At 35.7% G+C, this 21,462-nt stretch overlaps 1 protein-coding gene across 10 annotated transcripts in view; it reads right to left on the reverse strand.

The window, feature by feature from the left end:
• CACNA1D (calcium voltage-gated channel subunit alpha1 D) overlaps window positions 1-21,462 on the reverse strand; it is a 205,571-nt gene that overhangs the window by 100,376 nt on the left and 83,733 nt on the right. For 8 of the 10 annotated variants that reach the window (XM_068907041.1, XM_068907039.1, XM_068907038.1 and 5 more), the window contains exons 8-9: window positions 14,683-14,786; window positions 2,589-2,758 (exon numbers count right to left, since the gene is read on the reverse strand). In XM_068907041.1, the coding sequence (XP_068763142.1) occupies window positions 2,589-2,758; window positions 14,683-14,786 (274 nt within the window). Of the gene's footprint in view, window positions 1-2,588; window positions 2,759-14,682; window positions 14,787-15,297; window positions 15,402-21,462 lie in introns of all 10 variants that reach the window. The other 2 variants (XM_068907043.1, XM_068907034.1) reach the window with 1 other exon arrangement.

The raw sequence follows: 21,462 nt of genomic DNA on the forward strand, positions 1-21,462 counted from the left end.
GCTAACCATATTTTGAAACCTTTACGACTCAGCCAAATCAGAACTGGTTTTTGCAAGACAACTGGAAGGTACAACTTACAGACCATTCCAGAAAATTACACGTGCTGTGTCCTGCTTCGTGCAGGAAAATAGATCTATCTTGCCCCAGAAACATCATCAAACCTTCGGTCTCAGCTGAGGATCTAGTATACTGACGCCTTTACCATCCTCATTTTTTGTTCACTTTTTTTCTTACAACAATACCTACAATGCCAGTAGAGCTGGGGAAGTATGACTCTCATGAGGTCTGCCATCTTTCTATATACTCTCCAAATCAACCAGTTGATAGTCAATGTATTAGGGCTTGGAAGATGTAACTACACACTAAATGTTCAGCAGAGTCTACTACACTGATAAAAAGGCCTCTTCTACTATTCCTTGGTATTTTTCATGTTAATAATTTGGCTTTGATATTGGATATTTAAAATAGAAGCAGTGATCCAAAATTTAATTACATATTTAATCCTTTAATTATATTTGCTTTAATTATATTATCTATCCTATTGTTACTCTGAAAGTCTCCTCTAACTTTAATTTACCCTAAAATAATATTTAACAATTTAGAACCAAAAGCTGTCTCAAGCTCAGCAACTATACAAACAAGTATTTTTGATTCAAGATAGACCTACATGAACTAGAAGCTGCTCAAGGAATGCTAGGGCAAATGGTTCTGTGGTAGCACATTTAACAAACACGCAGTATGGACAGAATGCAAAAAATCCACGGGATTACAGTAGCAAACTAGCAAACCAAGTCCATAACCACCACAAGTGACAATGCGGTTGTCTAACGCTTTGTCTGGTTCAACTTCAGCTACAGCCCTGTGTGGGTTTCTTGTACTTTTCAATCTTAGGATTTTACATGGACACTCAAAATCACAGCTTATGTGATTTCAAATAAAATCAATAACAAAATATAGTAAACTCCATGAAGTCTCTCGCTTTTTTGCTTTGTTCTAGATAAAAATTCTGCTTGAGACATGTATTTTTGATATAGATACAAATTATTATTCTTAGGGTGATGTTGGCACCAACATCAACCCACAGGTTGTCTTCCAGCCTCTCGTAACATGAATTTGTTTCCTGCCAGTCAGTGACACAGATTTTGACCCTATTTATATTGTGAACTAAGAGTGAATTTCTGAACCTTAAAACTACTAAGACTTTCAGTAACTTAACTAGATGCAATACAGAGCTAACTTTAAAAATAGATAGCTCAGTATCAAATCATGTAATTTTTACTACCTTTTGATATTTTTATTATGCCTTGAAATCACTTTTAATTAGAATATTGACTTGTAAATCAATGAAGTATAATCCTTATATTCAGTATCTTCAATACTCCATATTTAAAATTCTGAAAAAGTACTATGATTAAATGAACAGTTTATCACAATTAAGTAACATCACTAATACAATAAGAACAAAAATGATGAATTATTTTAGCAGAGAAAATAATATTCTAGTTTGCCTTTGATAAACTAATTGTAGACATATAAGCTTACCTATCCTTAGGTGGTATCTATCTGGATAGGTACCATTACCTTCTGGAATACCACCTGAATAACAAGATGCTATTCAACACAAGCATGCATACTGAAATCTGGACCTTAATCTTATGCTTAGTATTAAATCATAAAACACATCCTGAATCCATGTTATCATCCATATATAGCATTAAATAGTTCATATGAAAATTATAACCACTTTATGTAACACAACTAAAATGCTAAAATTCTTCTTTAGTTATATTATCATATTAAAATACTGCTGCTACTTGAAATTTCTGACATACAGAAATAAAATTGCAATACTGTGAAATTAATTTGTTCTTTTGTTTAGGACTGTTCAGAAGCACTAGAGGCCCATTATGGCATAAATTACCTTTCTCATAACACACTGCACACTACTGTCTAATAAATAAACTAACAGTAAGCAACAATGATATTTCTTACTGTTGAATAAAAGTCCCAAAAGGTTTCGGGTATTTCACATTCAATTAATACATCTAATTAAAATGACTTTATATAGTTTTCTTGAATATCAGAAAGAAGGAAAGATCCATAATATTATTTCCTTAATCAAAACTCATGACAATACTCTCTATTACCACAAGCTTATTTCTTGACTGGAGTTTAAAATGTATTTTTAAAGTATTTTTAATGTTTATTTTTTCTAATGTATGCATCTAGACAAATATATACTCTTCTTCACCAAGGAAAGTTCAGATTTGAGATGTCATTTAGTGGCCACGTAGCTTGTATGCAATAACTTTTTAGAGAGTAAGAATAAAGCTAAGTTTTTAATCTCAGTAGTGATTAAGTGCAGGCAATAATTTATACATGGATAACTCAGAGCAGAATTTAGCTGCAAGATTCTAAATGAACTTCCATGGCTGTAAGTACCAGTATATTAACAGATATGATTGCTCTGCTAACAAACACTTTTGCAATCTAAAAATCAGATAGGCCGCATTCTCCCCTAGTGTAATTTCCTTAAAAGCAGCCAAACTGTCCCCCATAGAAGTAGTACAGAGTAAAGAACACGTACTGTTCCGTTTGCCTTCTTCATCAACCTCTTCATCATTCTCAGGGTCAATGTCTTCTGCCTGTGTAATCCAATCTAAATATCCCTTCAGATCTTCTTCAAGCTGCTGCTTTTCACGTAGCTTCTGAAAGTCCCCTCGGGCCTTGGCTTTTTCTCTTTCCTTGGAAAATTCTCTACCAAATTCAGATAAAGCAGATAGAACACTGACTGTGAGACTGCCAGACATTTTGACCTGCGTCTTGACATTGCAGAATAACATACTGACACAGAAAATGAACTACAGAAACTACACAGAAGATTTGAGAGTTTGAGAACAAGACGGTGCAAAGCAGCCACAGCAAATTCCTCTCATATAAACATCAAAGGTTTCAAAGCTTTTACAATTTAATCGAAAATTAACCTGATTCTAGACTCTTCCCACACAGTTTATATGCCAGCATTTGGTTATGTGCTCTTCCAAATGATTTTAATATCGCTTTTGTCTGATGGCTATACAGAGAAACCGACTTGTAATGAAGTAATGAAATGAAGTAATTTCAGAGAACCTATGTTGAGCACTACTTTCAATGCAAAGGAGTTTCTGGCAGTCAGTTTTAAAACACTTCCTTCCTCTTCCAGCCATGGTTTATTGATCATGTCCAAAAATATCTACTTCAGTGCATAGCCCATGCAACTTCACTACTAAGTTCTTTCTTTATTATGTCATGCACAAACATCTGTGCAGGTTGAGAGCTCACGTTTTGCCCTTTCGCTCTCTATGACAAAATCCAAAAGTCATGGTGCTCACAGATCAGAAGGGTTTTTAAACATAAACTGAATGTCCTATCTGGTAGCCCACTTCAAGACAAATAAGGTGTTGGACTGTCTAGTTTAGCTTCGTGATTTGATTCATTCCCTAAATTATCATGGAATGATCTTTAAAATAATTAAGTCAAAATTTTTGAGCAAGAGGTTGGATAAAATGACCTCCTGAAGTCCCTTTTGACCTGAATTAACCATGAGTTTGTTTCTCGTAATTAGGTATGTCTCAAGACAATCATCAAGTAAATTCTTGCACTGTGACACTTCCTATCCACTCTATCTATACTTCATCTCTGCTGCTAACTTAATTTCTGAAATTTAATAGTGATTATTACATTATGTAGAAAATCGAAAAAATAAATAACTCAAGCCAACCAATAGCTGTAAAGGAAATTACTACCCCAATAATTTCACATCAGTGAAGTTCTTTTAATTTTCTTTTTTAATGATTGCAGAAAAGAAAGACTGATAACACTGTCTAAAGTTACAGAGAATGAATAAGCACTATGAAAATGGCCAGAAATTTTAGCAAGGTGAATACAATTATCAATATGATGTTGCACTGCTAACATGATGTAACAGAATAATGGAAAGTCTCATAATTTTTCAATATAATATTTCAGTTTGGTGGTAGAAATTACTTATCTGGAATGGCACACACATAATCTCTCTGAACTTTTTTTTTTAAATGTCTATCTTACTTGCAGCCTTCAAGCTGCAAGCTGTCCTCCAAACACTAAATTTCTGTTTTGACATTAGAAAATTTAAAAATTAAGTTTTTTTTGACATGCAACTATTCAGGATTTTTTTAAAATGTTATGTTGCAGAACCTAACAACCTTTATGCTGCAAAAGCTAAGAGGCAGATATTACATCTTTTCCAGTTGAGGATTTAATTCAACAAAAATTAGCTTTGGCATGTGGAGAAGTTAATCCTGTTTTATCTGATGGCACCTTAATGAAGCTGAAGAATACTGGTGCTTACGTTGTATTTGCTCCTCTTCACCTGGCATCCAAGGAGGAGGTCCTTCAAAAGGGCATTCCCTTTCACAGAAATGATTGTGAAAGACAGAGAGCTCAACAGATCTCTGTGACCTACTTAATTTTGAAAAATGAAAAAGTTTCATTGTTTTGGTATAATATGTCACAAGCCCTTAAGAAACTGTTTGCTTTATGGAATGCTGCTTTCAGACTTATCTCAAACACAGAGTATACCACGGACTGTCCTTTACATCAGACCAAGGCAACACCCTGCCTTTCCAGCCATAGGCAGTATCTTGGGGAGGGGGGCGGGAACCACACACACACACACACACACACACACACACACACACACAAACACACCACACAGCTATCATGGTGTACTATCAACTCAGAAATAATACTCCTTGCTAGCTCTTACTAAGTATTCCTGTTTTGTTCAATTAAATCCTTTTGGTTTTTTCGTTAGAGTGAACAATATATGATCTGTGTGGGTAAAGTAAAATGAAAGCTGCTGTTATTATATGGATCGAAGTAAAAGAAATCATTTAAAAATGAAACACTTAGCATGGCTGCTACTTCCAATAGCACTTCACCCATGATTGAACCCCCTTTTAATTTGGCTTTTTATTAAAATAGCTGCATGCAGCAAACTAAACACAGTTTTCTATATACACAACTAACTGCTACCTTTCTTTTTAATGCAGCAGAGAAGCCAGACATTTTCTCAGTTAAATTCTGCTGCAATTTATTTGTAGGGGAGATGTAGTCATGCTTACTTCCCCCAGTGTTTGCAAGTCTTACTTTTACTTTTAAAAGTAGACTTTATGTTAGGAATTATAACACGTCTGAGAAAATTGTATATTCAACTGTTCTTCATGGAAGGGAAGAACATGGCTCTACAGTATTTTCTTCTGTCACAGTAACAATAAAGTTTAAACATCTCTAAGACACATGTACATACACGTTCCTTTTACTGAAATACCATGAATGAATATATGAAAGTGGAATTAAATAGAATTGGAAATTAAACATTTTTCTGTTAGCAGAACAAAAGTATTTTTTCCAAGAAACAAGTAGTTAATTGAAAAAGGTGTTGGTGAGGTGAGGGAGAACTGTTGGCTCTTTAGTTCTAGACTCTGTGGCTGCGAATAAAGATATGCAGACAACTGCATTGGCTGTTCTCCTGGAAGCAGGAATAAAAGAGCTGCCTACGCAGCACTTTGTGGCTATGGAGAGCGTTAGCTGGGTCCAGGGAAGAAGAAAAAAGCTTTTGGCTATGTAGGCACCACAGATACTGACACAGTTAGACTAGTGGCCTAAACTGGCCTCCGTAACCATGATCAACCCAGTACTCAGTTCTCAAGCTTACAAAGCTGACAGACTTAAGAATCTGTACATTAATTGTGGTAAGTGGACTTAAGCTACGTAAATGTTTGGTTTCACAAGTACCTATGCTACAGGCTAATTTCAAAACAAGTATTTCATTCCGGTTTGACAAAGTCACCTAGATCTGATATTCCAGTGTGTACAGTTGGGGTTTTTGTTCATTGACTAAGCTGGAAAAACCTGTATTCAAAGCACCGTTGTAACTACGATAGCATTCACATGGGTCACTCCTCTAAAACATCATTTAAAGCAGTCTACACCCAAGTTGCTGTAAACTGGAAAACAATGAAGAGAAACTCAGAGTTGACAAACTAGTACTATGAAATGGAAAACTGGCCTATTGCCTGTAAAATTTCAGTTTAAAAATAAAGCTGATTTAAGTAGTTTTTAGAAAGGAGTCACCTAACATGGTTTTGTCCTAATTCCCACGATTAGAAAAAGCTAAACTTGCTATTGTTTCATATTTTTAAGAACAATATGCTTCAAAATTAAGACCTCTTAGGCTAGCAGGCCTAGAAAGAGCTTTTTGCAAATCTGTACTTTTACAGCGTCTTATAAAGCAGACCCGTATTATTTGTATAACAACACCTTTTAAAATTATCTCTGCCTCCATTAAGTATCTTTTTTTTTTCAAAATAGGCTATTTCTAGTCAGGTGCAGTCAAGTCAACTGAGCTTTTGCTTTCTTTGCAAATGCAATTCAATCAGCAGATCCAGTCCTAGCAAGCCTAAAATTGACATAGTTAAATATGACTAAAAGTTGTAACATATGACAATATCCTGTAATCTGAGAAAACCTTCAAATTTAGAAAGTCTGCATCTGCAGCAGAGAGGGGACATCGCTAGCAAAATAAAGCATTATATGTAGGTTCACCCACAAAATCTGACTTTTTTAGTGATAAATAAGTGATCATATAAAACATACATTTTATTTCTGTTGTCTGAAAATTCTTTGTCTCCTTGCAAAATAAGGATGTCAGTTCTCTATTTAGGTACAACGTCACCATCATCAATGGTTGTTGAGGCAGCAGCACATATATTGTAGCAGTGTGAGTTCATGCTTTGAAAGTCTCAGGCAATCATTTTCATACCAGTTCATTAAACAAGTAAAATAGCTCCTCCTGGTATGTGCTAGCAGGGAATAGCTTGATGCAACAGTGTGGAGGTAGCAGCCATGGGGTACCTACCAGGACTTGATTACAGCTCTTGCGTTCTCAGAGCTTAATTCAGGGGGAGGGTGATATCCTCACAAAAATCCCAAGAGGGCCATCTGGTTAAATGAGAATATCTGGTGTACAGCAATGTTCCATCTCCCTTCTCTCTGTAATTCATGGATATAACTAAGGAGACATCTACACTGGCCTCATACCAGCTGAAAATTCTTCCATGCTAAAGGCTAGACACTTTTCATAAGGGAGCCTGTGCAGCAACATGAGTGCTGCTATATCTCCTGTGCATCACTAGACAGTGATGATGGGAAACAGTTTCCTTAGACCTCTAAGTAAAAACCCAGACATTAACTCTTGGTTGGCCATATTACTGCCACTTTGTGTCACTGCAGAACATAAGCCAGAGGGAGAGAGAGAATTCACCTACTAGAGCATGTAACTTACTGTGCACAGGGCCTGCTGCTGGAAGGTTATGCTCACACTGTACGTAGAATCGTCACCCAGACATTCTAGACTCTCATATATTCACAGAGTAACATAATGAAAATGTACTCACACAAATACATTATCGGCCACCAGATGTACAGAAGAGGTTTCACATAGCAGTAACCATACCAGGCAACAAATTAGCAGAATCAAATGAGAGTTCTCAAACTGCTTGAACTGCAGAGATAAGCATGGAGAACAGCTCACAGCTGGGCATAGTGCATACTACAGAGATATTGTATAGAGGCACACAAAAAATAAGTAATATTACATCTTTAATTACTATAGATTTATATACATTATTGTTACCTCTTCTATTAGAAGGAATAAAAAAAAAAATCATAACCTAAACACTGCTGAATTACTTCTACAGCAAACCCATTGATTCTAGCAGGAATTCTGCTTGCACAGGGAGGACTGGGTTCTTGATGAGGAAATAAACCGATATTACCTAGCTTTAGTGAATTCTATATGGTTGGCTAACAATTGACAAAATGTATATTGTACAGCTCCAGCATAAACTCTGCGGAAGAGCCTGTATAGCTTTATTGTGCCACAGAGTGCACATGAAGGCAATGGAATCATCTGGGGGAACAGCATGATGTGGGAACAACTTGACAGAGGTGGTAACAGAGCAACAAAACAGAGATCTGATGCTTCAGACTGCAATCATATTTTCACACTAAGATGGACTCATTGGAGTAGAGACCTGCTTGATTCAAGATGCTAGATTTATTACAGGAAGAACCAGCAGTTTTCAGGTTAAGACTCTACCCCACAGACTATACCCCACATACCTCCAACTCTACCATCATGATGGACACTTGTCAACTAAATTTTGGAAATTGATGGGGTTTGTACCTGGCAGGAGATCATTAGCACCTAAGTACAGGACCAATCCCTCAGAAACCTTAGTGCAATGAGTACAAATAGGAAGTGAAATAAAATCAGTTCCCTTCAAGGTATTACTGGAAAGGAGTGCAATACTCCCATTGAGTCGAGCCGTCTCCGTGTAGAAGAGCACTGTTGTGTATAGACAAAAGTGTTTTCCCAACTATTAGTCAGTATATTTGATTCAGCAAGGATAGCGTTTCCTCTGTGTGTTGGTTTTATTTGTATCAGCCACACAGCAAATAAAAGAACCTGCTTTTTAGATCATAACCTGCTGAGTTCTATAGCTGAATTCCATTTCCTCTTTTTTAACCTATGTTCTGTTTATTCATGCGAGGTAGTTAAATTTTTTTTTTTTTTTTTTGGACTAAGCCTTCCCTCTCTTGTGGAAAGGAATGCTGTCAAAACCTGTTCATTTCGCTTTTGCTGAAAGACTACAGATGACAGGTCACTGCCATTTTCTATTTTGTACATCATTATTTAAATGTCTCTTTCTACATTTTTTTTCATGTATACTGTAGACAACAGTTTTTAGGTGTATAAGCTTATCTGTGCTAACATTTTACATTACATTAACTAATGGATATTCCTGGTGAGATTAGCATGGACGAGTACGTGCTCTTAGCTTTTAGAATCATTATATTATGTATACTTCAAATAATATTGTGAAAATGAAATAGAAAAAATTAACATTCTCTTAGTAACTGACGACTTATACATAGGAGAATGTACATAAAGACATGTCAAAGCTTATGTTTTGGTGTCCTTTAGCAAGGAAGTAAATTCAACTTACAGAGATTTATTAAAGTATGTCTGAAAGATCTTATTTGTTCCCATGGCTACCCAAAGAAGCACTAATGCCTTCAGCAGAAAATGCTGTCAGCGGGAACCACCCTCTAATGACAAGGACTATCTTGAGGAATAGATTATCATGCATCATTAAAGGCATGCCTCTTGATATATAAGTTATGAAGTTCTATCATTTATTATTTTCTCTGTTCATAGTAAAACAGTTTAATGCACACTGAATTACTGACATATTTATTGTAACTTTCAAAATACTTTAAAAGGTACTTTCAAGGTTGGTGGTTACTTCTGAATTCCTGTCCCTTACTTTTTGGAGGAAACCTCTAACTTTCTAATTTCTACGGTAACTTTCTAAGTTAATTCAGCTGACCATCTTTTGTACTAACGGTGATGATATACTCTGGTCTTTTATCCTGGAATATTTTGAAGAAGTCTGCTATAAGGTCCCAAATTTTCTCTAACATTTCACAAGCTTGCAGATCATAGGTCCAGTGTACGTCTGGCAGACAAGCACTGGAGCAGGTTGCCCAGATAGGTTGTGGAGTCTCCACCGTTGAAGATATTCAAAACCAGAGTGGACACCTGCGCAGCTGCTCTAGGTGATCTTGTTTGATCAGGGGGGTTTGATTAGATGCTGTCCAGAGGCCCTTTCCAACCCCAACTATTCTGTTTCTAATCAACTAACAGTTCCAGGTGTCCGGCTAGATTTCTAAGCAATATATGAACATACTGTGCTGAAAGAAATTACTAACATGCATGTTTTGGATCACATTTCCAAATACATTTCTGGAGCTGGATCTAAAGTCAATTTTTTTCTAGTTTGTTTAGGGAAGAGTTGTTTGTCAACTCTATTCTCAGCCCAGAGCTACAGCCCTCTCCATAACCCTCTGTTAAAGTTAGACAAAGAGCCATCACTACAGCCTTTTCCGAGAGCCACATCTAGAGCCATTTCTACAGCTCTTTCCTGGAGATGGATTTTAGGCCAATTTTCTAGCCAACTAGAAAATTGGCTAGAATTTTCTAGCCCCTTCCTAGAGCTAGACTAGAAAAATTCTTGAGCCATTTTTTAGATCTGGATCTAGACTCAATCGCCCAGCCATTTCTTGGAGAGGGATCTAGAGCGCTCTCTCAAACTCTTTTCTATAGCCATTTCTGGAGCTCTTTTTATAAAGACCTTTTCTAGAACTGTATCCAGACCCTTTCCTGGTGACCTTCGGAGCCCCTTCAGTAGAGCTGGAGCTAGGCCCCATGTCTGGAGCTGAATCTAGACTTATTTCTAGAGCCCACCCCTTCTCCCTTGAGTCTATAGAAACTGTAGTCAATTCAGCAGACCCTTTCTAGAGACTCTATTCCAGAGGTTCTTTTTTCAGGGCTGCATCCAGAGCGAGTTATGAAGATTCTTTTTCTAGATGTCTGCCTCCTCTAAGCAGGACCTAGCACATTTTTAGGAAATACCACCTGCCCCCTTATTATTTTTCCCCTAGAGCGAATCTAGAGCTCTTTATCTAGCAGCTCCTTTCTAGAGCTGGATCTAGAGAACATTCCCAGTATGCATCTATAGAGCTGGGTCTAGCACAGCTCCTAGAGGCCATTCCTGAAGCTGGGTGTGGAACAATTTCTGGTGTCTTTCCTAATTCTGGCTCTGTAACCATTTCTGGAGTTGGATCTAGACCAAACTGGTTCTGAGGATACTTCCAGAGCCTAAGCTGGGGTCTTTTTCTACACTTTTTTTCTGTAGAATACTGTAAACTGAAATAGCTTTTCACTTGAGAATTCACTTTGAGAACTATGTGAATAATATCAGTGTTTAATAAAGAATTTTTAAAATGGAATATTTTGAATATGGTGAATTACTGAAAAACAATTTATACTGACACAACCTCAAGCCCATTAATTCTCTCCATTCTTGTTATTCAAGGAAATATTTAGAAAAAAAAACACCCTGTCAGTTTCCATCTAAAATTAAAATATTTACTACATACAGATTATACACACACGTTATTTCTCTGTTATTTTACACAACCGCTATTAAAAATATGAACCAAAGTTTTATGAGCGTCTCCTTAACCAGAAAAAGATTGACATGGATCACCACAAAATACTCACCTTCAGGAAGGGCTAAATGTAAAATAAAAGATCTCCCAAATCATCACTGCAATATCTAAATATATCAAACACGCAATGCACAGGAGGCAGTATAGAAATACAAAGGGGCTGATGATCACAGAGTAACAAAGGAGTGCAAAGAGAATGAATATTTTAAAACAGCAAACGGATCATAACAGCAGACATTTAAATGTACACAGCATAACTTGACATTACAAGAAATATTACTGTCATAGAGAAAAGGTGTTTTAAGCATTCAGATTCCACTTCCAAAACCTGTATGCACAGCCATGCTTTTCCAGCCAGTTGGCATGATTTTTGCATTCTTAGACTTCAATTCATCTAGTAAAATTTGACTTTCTTTGTAGATTTATCATAACTAAGTTTCAAGATATGGTCTGAAGCTAACAACTTTTAAATAAAAACAAAGAATGCATGTGTTACACATCCTATGCCTGGCTCAGAATGAAAAAAAATAGCTTTATGATAATACCAACACATTCACAGCATTTTACTAGCACAAATTTTTAGAGGCAAAATTTAGATAGGTAGGTCTAAACAGAAATCACGTGGAAAATATTTACAAGATAAAGGCATTCAGTGATCAAAATAAATCTGTGTAACAACATTCCACACCGGCCCCTGTCAGTTTCAAACAAGTATGACAGCACATTTTCTTTCCTCCCGTACCAAACATTAGTTTGGTATAACAGGTCTATTCTAGGAACATTATCTTCTCCTTTCTTCTACCCGCTCAGTTTCAACCATTGGTGATATTTATCATCAATGATTCAGTTTCAGTTTACTTGTACCATTTTCCTTCAACACAGAAATCGCACACAACTGGAGCATTGGGAAGGTTCTTTCACATGCTCAGGGCAAACACTGATTCAAACACTCCATCAAGCTTTCTAAATGCTAAAATGAAACTGAAGTTTTGTGACATCATGGCAGAAAATGAATTTCAAGACAGTTCACATGATACTTGCCATGGCCTTTTGAGTTTGCTGGAAATTGACAGCAAGTGGGTAAGGGCTCAGATGAACAATAGAGCTGAGCTTATGAATCAAGCAATACTTAGAAATCAGTGGTCATTTCTCATCTGCAGAATGGAATTCAAGGATAAGTAGACACCTTTTCCCCTACATTATAACAGTGGCTGTAGCACAACTCTATAGTTCAACAAACTTTCCTCCACAAATCTGGCTCAACACAACAGAGGCAAGGGAAAGTTCTCAAGATAGTTCCAACACTGATGCCCTAAAATACACATTCAAGATCTCTGAGTCATTAAATATAATACAATTGCAAAAGAATGTAGTCAAAAATGTTCTACTGTAATTTGTTTTACACAGCTAATTTTTAATAGCTTTTTAAAAATATTTGATTAAAAATAGAAACCATGCGGTCAAAACAAATAACTAATGTATTATAATGTTGCAAACCCTTATGAAATATTTTAAATGTATTAAATCAAATATAAAGCTGAGCTACGAGGACCTCTCTAAATTTCCAAGGTTTCACTGGAGGAAATGAATGTGTGCGTCAAAACATCAAATCTTGCATTACTTTTTCCACAGATTATTTTTAAAAAATTAAAAAACCCACAACCAAAAGCTATTAATTTGAGTCATGCAAGGGAAAAGGGGAACATTTAATTAACTTCTCCCACACCTTCACAACAACAGGAAGAAAACCAATTGCTGCCTATGACCTTCTTAAGGGCCAGCGAAAGGAACTGTGAAAACCTAATTCTTTAATGACTTTAGAGGGAAATCCAGTCATATAACTATGTTAGGTGACAGGATCAAAACTACAGAGATGAATCAGATAGCAACTAGCTTTATTTATCTTTCTTTCCTTTTTTTGTTTGTCCAGAGTATTTGTCCAGTTGTACATATGAAAATTAGGTCCTTACTTTTGGAACAATTTGCACATTTGTCCCTGAATAAAATAAAGCTAACATGACCTTATAAACAGGCCTTTACAGGGCGAGTACTGGTTTCAGAAGGAAGAGATTAAATTCAAGAATCAGCAGTGTGTTTTTAGCTCTCTCTCTCTCTTCGTTTTTAAGTATCTTCTTTCTAAAGTAATTCTGACAGTAAGCTAACCAAGAACCATGTTTTCCCTAGTTTCCCTATGTGTAACAATAATCTATCACGACAAATGACTTGTTATTTTAAAGAACATATTGTAAAACCACTAAATAAGATAACTACATTACAAGAGCATCTTATCAGCACTTATCAACATTTCAATTATCTAATCAGCACTCGGAAATTTTGTTTCCAATTGCCTGATTCCCAGGAATAGAGTAAGGCATTATAATGCCTTTTAAATCTAACCCAAGACAGGGCAAAGTCATGAACAGGGCTGAGCACACCATCAGCAGTCTGATGACACTATCAGCTGTAAGGCTGCTTTCACTGCAGGCAAGAGAGGTTTTTCTGTTGGCTACAAAGATGGCACAGCTAGCCTAAGGTTGCCACAGCAATGTCATATGTTGCGTAACTCACAGCTAATATATAAGACCAAAATGCACATCATTTCCATTAAAGACTCAAATGCTTGCAGGATGCTTTCTGATTTTCTGTCAGAAAATATCTTTACTGTAAACCGGAGTTTCTCAAGCTAAGTACCCCCAAGTGGAGTACCCTAACTGGATTAGAAACCAGGAAATGGCAAAGGAAATAGAGTCATGACCTCAGAAAGGGGGTTATGTAAGAAGAAAAGCGTGCAAATTGCTGCCATAAATTATAGTTCTAAACTGCATAATACAGCTACAGCTGACATCATTTCAGTTCTTGGCTGGAGTCTGGAGTACACAAACCAACAAACTGCCATGACAACCTGCCAATGGAAAGCGTATTACATTGTTCCTTGATTATTGCTAAATACATCAGCTTGTTGGTGCAAGTTGTCCTGCCTCCCATTTTAATCAATAGGAGCTAAGTAGCTCAGCTTAGCAGTACAGGAAGTACTATACGTAGTGTATCATGGTAACCCAGTCGTACTCTTTCAGTAAGACAGGTCTCAAAAAGCTCATTAAAAATATTTTGATACATGACTGGTAAATACAAATAACACTTTGCTTAGTTTATGTACGTTTGAACAAAAGCATAAGTTGGGCTTTCAGAAAAGAACGCTTGTCTGTAACTGAAGTGGGGAAACGTCTGTACAGGTGCCATCCATCTCTCATTGTGCGCATTATGTTTCTCCCTGCTGGAATACTATAGAATGGGAAGATTAGCGCCTCATTTAACGACCATTTTTCGGCAAGCATGGTGAATGCGATGTCAGACAGATACAGGCACTAGAATCACACAGTTCAGTCAAAAGAACAAACAGTGGTAGGATGACAGAAGAATCTCAAGTGCATGCAAAAAAGCCATCACTGAGAAGCTTGAGTAAATGCAGAGGCCATCTTACAAGTAGCAGTAGCATACACAACGTTAACTCAGCTGCTTACCCACTAAGTACACCAAGAACCAGGTTAAGTACGAAAAATGAGCCAAGGATGATAAGACTAACAAAATAGATCCATGGCCATTCACATCCTATTGCATCATTTACCTGTAAAATGTAAGGAAATAAGTTATGATTCAGTCATTCAATAAACAGCAGAGTCCTTTTTGCAGCTGCCAGATCACGTAGGTTTCAACATTGAAACTTTTAGCTTACTTCGTTCTTTAAAAAAAAAAAAAAAAAAAAAAAAAAAGAACTGTCATTTAATTTCTTTACTTACTCAGATTAAATTGCAGATGCGATGCCTTATAACAGAAAATATGAATTAAGATAATACATTTAAATAAGTGCAGCAGAATTATTCATCCTTTTTATAATTTTGCCACAAGTATGGACATGAAGAATATATACAGTATGTTTAAACTCCGATTTTGGTATCTGTATGTTATTTTTATGAAAGCTACAGAAAACTGTTTCTGTTCTAATTATAGGAGGAAGAAAGAGAGTTTTATTAAGAAATGTCATCATAACTGAAGTCTCACCTGCATAAGATAACCTGTGTGTTCATGGCAACTGAATTCAGGACTCTGCCTTCATGATGAAAAAGGTGTATGCTTACCCGCTCAATACACCAAGAACAAGATTTAGTACGAAAAATGACCCAAAGATGACGAGACTGACAAAATACACCCATGGCAATTCAAATCCCATAGCATCATTCATCTGCAAGAAATAAGATGATCTTATAGAGTAGATCACTATAATAGCAGCAATGAAGTCAGAGAAAAAGAGAATTTCATCATTCAGGTGAGAGCTTTCTATGCATTCCTTCAGTATTTATCAAAGAAGAACAATATTAGAAAAGGCACTGACCACATTCACTTTGCGTTCAAACTACATGCTCTAAAAGAAAAAACTGAGTGAACCTGGCGTTCAGATTAAAAATATGAAATTAAACACAAATGGAGCACAGCAGCAATTTTGCTCTTTAACTCCTAGTACAAGAATTGAGTTTTAAATTTAGCTTGCTAATTAAGTAAAATGATGCTTACAAAGTGTATTGGAATATTAGGATTTTTAGTTCATAATATCTTAGCTATATGAATGATCCTTTGAGAAAAGTGACAGAAACATATATCTCAACAGTACAAGCAATATTTTTCCTGTAACAAAAACTTCAACAAATTTTTCCTGAGATACTAAATTTGGATGCAGTCAGATATTTTAAATTAATTGAAAAAGAAATAAATGAGAATGCATTTATGTAAAAATATGAACACAGTTTTATGAAAATGTAAAAACTGAAATCAATTTTTAAAAATATAGCAGAAACATGGAAATACTCCGAAAACATTTCTGCACCAAAATTATACCAAGATCAAGTTTAAATGAAGTTTCAAAAGTTGTTACTGACATATTTTTAAAAGGTTAAAGTAAGTGAACTTTAAATATACTATTTATAGGCTCACACAACTTTTTCTATAAAGAAATTTTCCATTGTCTGTTCTTAGCAAGCTCATTATACCTATCAGAAGATGGATTCAAGAAACATAGACATGGAAATCTAAAAAGCCCAGGAAAAAAAAGAAATATTTTGAAACACAGGGAATGGTGTGCGTGTGAAGCATTGAGGTGTAAAAAGACATTTCAGTAAGTTACCAAAGTCACTTCTGGCTTGGAACTTCCTGGAAATTTCTCTTATGACAAAGGAATTATTTCGACTTGTATGATTACACTGGCAAGTTGGCATTAGGTTCTTCTAAGGTTGATTTTTAGCCAGGAAAATTCAGCGGACTTAAAAATATCGTGAGGATTACAGACTGGATATATTATTGTAGAACAATCTTTGGGCAATCTTTTTCCTCTCCTGTGAATGCTGCTGCATGTCTGTATGTTGTATCTGAAATTCATTATTATGCTTCGAATTTTGTTGACACTCGAGTCGAGTTTGACTCCTGTCCTTAACATCTCTGTTAGGACACACAGACCCACCTTAAACATCGGAGTAAAAGTTTGACAAACAATACTTCTCATCTTATTTTTTTTAATCTTTTTAAAATGTATCTTAGTCTCTAGTTCTGCAAGGTGGTACATGATTAGCTGTAAGCATAAGCATTAAGTCTTTGCAGGTCAAGGCCCATAGGTACTTTCCTTCAATGGTGAGCTGCAATGACATCATTTTATACTAAGTAAACTGAAATTCCCAAATAACTAAAAAAGATTGTTACACGCTTTCGTCATGTGTCTTTTAAAATAACCCTTCTATACATCATCTATTACGATGTTTTAGTAATTTAACTGCGGTACTGAAAAGTAACTTACAGTTTTTATTAGACTTGCTAGAAAAAAGAAAAACTGTAAAATATTTATTTGATTTGTATTTTTTTCCTCTTAATTTCAATAAAATTGTATTTTGGAGAACCCGAAGTGGAGAAGGGCTACCACCATTCAGAAAGGCAAGGATCATTGCCTTCAATTTGAAAGGACTTCAAGTTTCCACAGTCCAACCATACAACAGAATGTTCATGTGAAAAATAAGGTCTGTCTTTCTTAATGCTGCCATTACATTACCTTTGTAACTCAGTAACTGCCTTTACTCAAACTAGGTTTCCCGTGCGATTATTTTAGCAATATTCAGCATGTCAGGTGCCTATGCCAAGGGGAGAGAATTATTTTTTTTAAAATCATCCATTTTTCCTGCTCTAAATTATCTTGAAAAATCGGAAAGTGAGTCATGCAAATCTCACTTTAAGGAAAAAGGTTTTGAGAAAAAAGGAGCTCTGAGAATTATTGCAACCCAACTTGATACATAATGCATAATATATGAAGGAAAAAAATTCACATTTATGCAATTTGATTTTTTAGCTCCATCTTACAGGGCTAATCTAACTCAGACTAATGCTCTGTGATGTGAAAATTGGAAACTGCAGCTAACCAGTACTAGAAGAAGTGTTTTGGTTTTGGCAGATCATGAACGAATTCAAAAGCCTTGCTAACTCGGGAACCACGAATCTAGTACATCATCTTGCCAATAATCTAAGACTGAATTTTTAAGAGCAAAAGCCTGAAACTGCTTCAGGTCAAGATTTTTACCATTTAAATCTAGACAGTTAAACTCTATCCAAGGAATGCATTGTACTTTCTATTCGTGAAGTAATATTCCTATTACAGCAACAGCAGAGAGATGACAGTATAAAAAGAAGTCCTACCCATTTGGAAAACTTTACTGCTCCTTTTATGGATGTCAAGTGGCATTTCCCACAAGTTTCAATTACTGAAAGATTAAAGGAGTCAGATTGCCTTCTGATTGAAAATGGAAGCAGAGCTTAGTTAGTATATGAGCAGAGAAAAATCTCCATCCTCAGAAATAAGGCATTTTCAGTTGAAAAGATTAATGCTAACTTCACACTTGAAGTACAGAATAAGGAGTTAAACAGACATAAATTCTAGATCTATTGGGAACTGCAACTAAACATAAAACAATAAGACTCTTTAAATTATGCTATAAATAAAACTAGGAAATCTAGGAGATAACAGGTCTTTATAAATGCTCAAATAAAAAGCCTTCCAAAATTCCCACCACCGGAGCCTCACTGATGCACTACATCCATGACACCTAGCACAAAGACGTTTCCATGTGCTATCCTTCTTACCCTTCTCTGTGCCTTTTTCAAATTTACCGTTTTGATTTCATTTCTAATTAGTTTGTCCATCAGATTAGTTTGTCATCCAGATGATGGGCTAGATGATGGATTAGATTATATGAAAGATAACATGAGTATTTTTCAAATAACTTAATTTTGTTTCACAGTAGTGGCCAGTCCCCCAATAAGTAGATGTGTACCAATCAGTACTAATATATTCTAGAGAAGCTACTTCGGGCTACAGCCTGGCATTTTCATTACTTTCAAATAGATGTTTAATTAATTAAGAGTTTTCATGTTGTACATTTAAATGGCTTTGAGAAGCATTCTGAACTGAACTTTGAAGCTCTTCCTGTCCCTTTCATGAGGCACACAGTAACGGACAGCTCAAAAGTCCTTTTTACAAAGGATGCGTCTGTTGACAATCCTAGATTTGGAAAAAAATTGCTCTGGGTAAATTAAATTGGTAGAGAATAAAATCTCCTTTGCATATTTGACTCTCTATATTTACATGTATATATTTGAGTGTATTTCTGTAGTCTGGAAAAGTTATCTTGAGCTGATGGGCCAAATTTGGTACAATCTGAATCCGTCTTATCTGGAATTTGGGGTGAATTATCTTGCTAGTTGTGCTGCAATTGGAATGAACTGTCCTCCAATGCAGCGTAGATGATCAGAGATCAAGAGTCTGAAGTGAAACAGGGAGGAAGGCAAATTTACAGCATAGCCATAAGCATTACACAGCCACAGATTTGATTATTATAGAAATCCCATTTACCCTTATTGTGAGTAAAATTCCTATATGTGATTGCATGCAGATCAAGGCCTTACTTTGCTGAAAATCCGGTACTGGTTTACTGACACTTTTTGCCAACTCTTTGAATGTATTGATTAATCCAACCCCTAGCTCAGGATAATGATAGAGCAATGCAATAACACCTCTACTATTACATATATAAAACCCTAATGCACAAATGCATTATGCATTTTTATTTTCCACAATTTTTCAAATTCATTTAATTTCTTAAGCTTATTTATGCTTATTTTCTTATTTTCCTTAGTTTTCAATTTTGCCTTCCTTTTATAACATTTTAATAGATACATAATTGGTGGATTTATCTATCTCTATCTAAAACACCCCTGGTAACATCTTAAAATGATTAAGAACTACAAACTCAGTCTCTTGAAGGGTGTAAAAGTCCTTCAGAAACCAGTATTTCATGAAATGGGAGGGATCCTGCTTTTTTTTTTTCTTTCCTTTTTTTTTTTTTTTTTTTTTTTTGAAGTGTGCACTGTAGGTTCAAAAACCCTTACATCACAGACAATCCATTCTACTCATTTTAGAGCATACCAGGCAGCTTTTCGAAGCCTGCTAGCTTCAAAGCCTGTGTCCTGATATATTCTTGGCTGAAGTGGAGTCAACTTAAAGCTGGCTTAAAAGGGGCTGTATTTGAAGCATAGCAGCCTCCAAACTGGTTTGCGAAAACATGTACTTTTATCTTCAATCTTCTCCAGGTTCTGGAGTTACAGCATAAATTCCCTGGCTTTCTCCTGGTTGGCTAGACTCATCTTTATTGTTCTGTTGACATAGAAACAGGCTGAGATGTGCACTGGTGGGGTGTAAACTCTTGGACCGCTGCTCTGTTAAGCATTTCAGCTCAACAGCAATTAGTAAATCAGAACTCTATGGCTGGGGCATTAAAGTAGGCTAAAGAGAAATAAAACCCCTGGAGAAGTGAAAAATTTTTACAGTAACCAGAGAGCCTCATAATTACTTAGTTAGCTCTAAACTTGGCCCCCTATCATCAGTACATAAATCACTGTAAAGTTACATATAATACACATATAGGTGACCCTCTCAAGTTAAATTTAATCTTGTAAGAAATGGCTTCAGTTTTATTAATTTGCTTTCACCTGCCCAAACAGATCTCAGTTTCTACCTTCTGTCATTTTTAACCACTGTTAGCTACTAAAGCATATAACTTAGTCACTTCAGTAATCGCTTATTCTTCAAAGCTAATTGCTTAGAATTATGTTTTTTTTCTAATATTGATAAGAAGTAAGTCTAGACAAAGGCCTTATTTTTAATTCAGATGCATATTTTAGTATCTAATACTATTTTAGTTAATTAATGTAGGTGTCACATAAGTGTTTAGCTTATTGTCTTCGGCTAGGAAAAAAAAATTTGAACAATTTTTCCAAGGAAAGCCTAGTGATCAAATGTAATTGTCCAATAAGAAATTATTTTCTCATTTCCACATAGCTAGCCCAGGTAGGATTACTTGGGCATCAGCCTCCACTAGTCACAGAGCAGATGTATACTACACAGAGAGCAGATGTATGCTACAATGGAAGGCAGAGCATTGCCTCTGCAACGTAGTAACCCAGAGAAGTTTCCCTACTGAATTATATGAAGTAAAGCTATTACTCTACTAGGTATAACAAAACCTATATTCCAGGTGTAACAAATCTAAAGGGTTTGATTCCTTTATTGATTGCAGCATGTTAATTGGGGATTAACACAGTTCACTAGTGTTTCCACCTATTTACCTATATTGCCCCAACCTATTCCGCATAAACTTGTAAAACAAACGTACTGATTTGGTTTGCTAAATTTCAGGGCTCAAAAAAAACTTTCTAATTACTGAAATGAATGAACTAATATGATAAACAGTGTGTTTATTTTCCAATATTTAGTAATAATGTATTAAAATGCACAGAGTAATAGTATCTACTTTGGTGGTTCATACAAATTATCTTTTTTTTTTTCCTTTTAAATCTGTTAGGCCAGTTAATTCCATATGGCATTACATAAGAATTGCATGCAGTTAATATTTCTGTGCATTTAAGGTACAAGAAAAATGCAAGCATAATATTGAGAATTATTTGGATCGACGGTGTACAACTGTCACCTTAATTCATATAGAAGATGTGCAAAGAAAAATCCAATAGCCAAGTTACATCTTAATTTATCTAATAAACAGTGTTATATCAGGACATCCTGGGAATTCGGATGATTTTAAAAGGATTGTTTGCTTCTTGTGGAAAAGTTTTTAGAGGAAAGTATAGGCATTCAACTAGCCGAGTTCTCAGCAGCTACCTGAACTGTAGCCTACTTCTAATCCGGTTTTTGTCCATTT

The sequence above is a fragment of the Struthio camelus genome, chromosome 14, assembly GCF_040807025.1.
Source record: "Struthio camelus isolate bStrCam1 chromosome 14, bStrCam1.hap1, whole genome shotgun sequence".
NCBI classification, from domain to species: domain Eukaryota; kingdom Metazoa; phylum Chordata; class Aves; order Struthioniformes; family Struthionidae; genus Struthio; species Struthio camelus.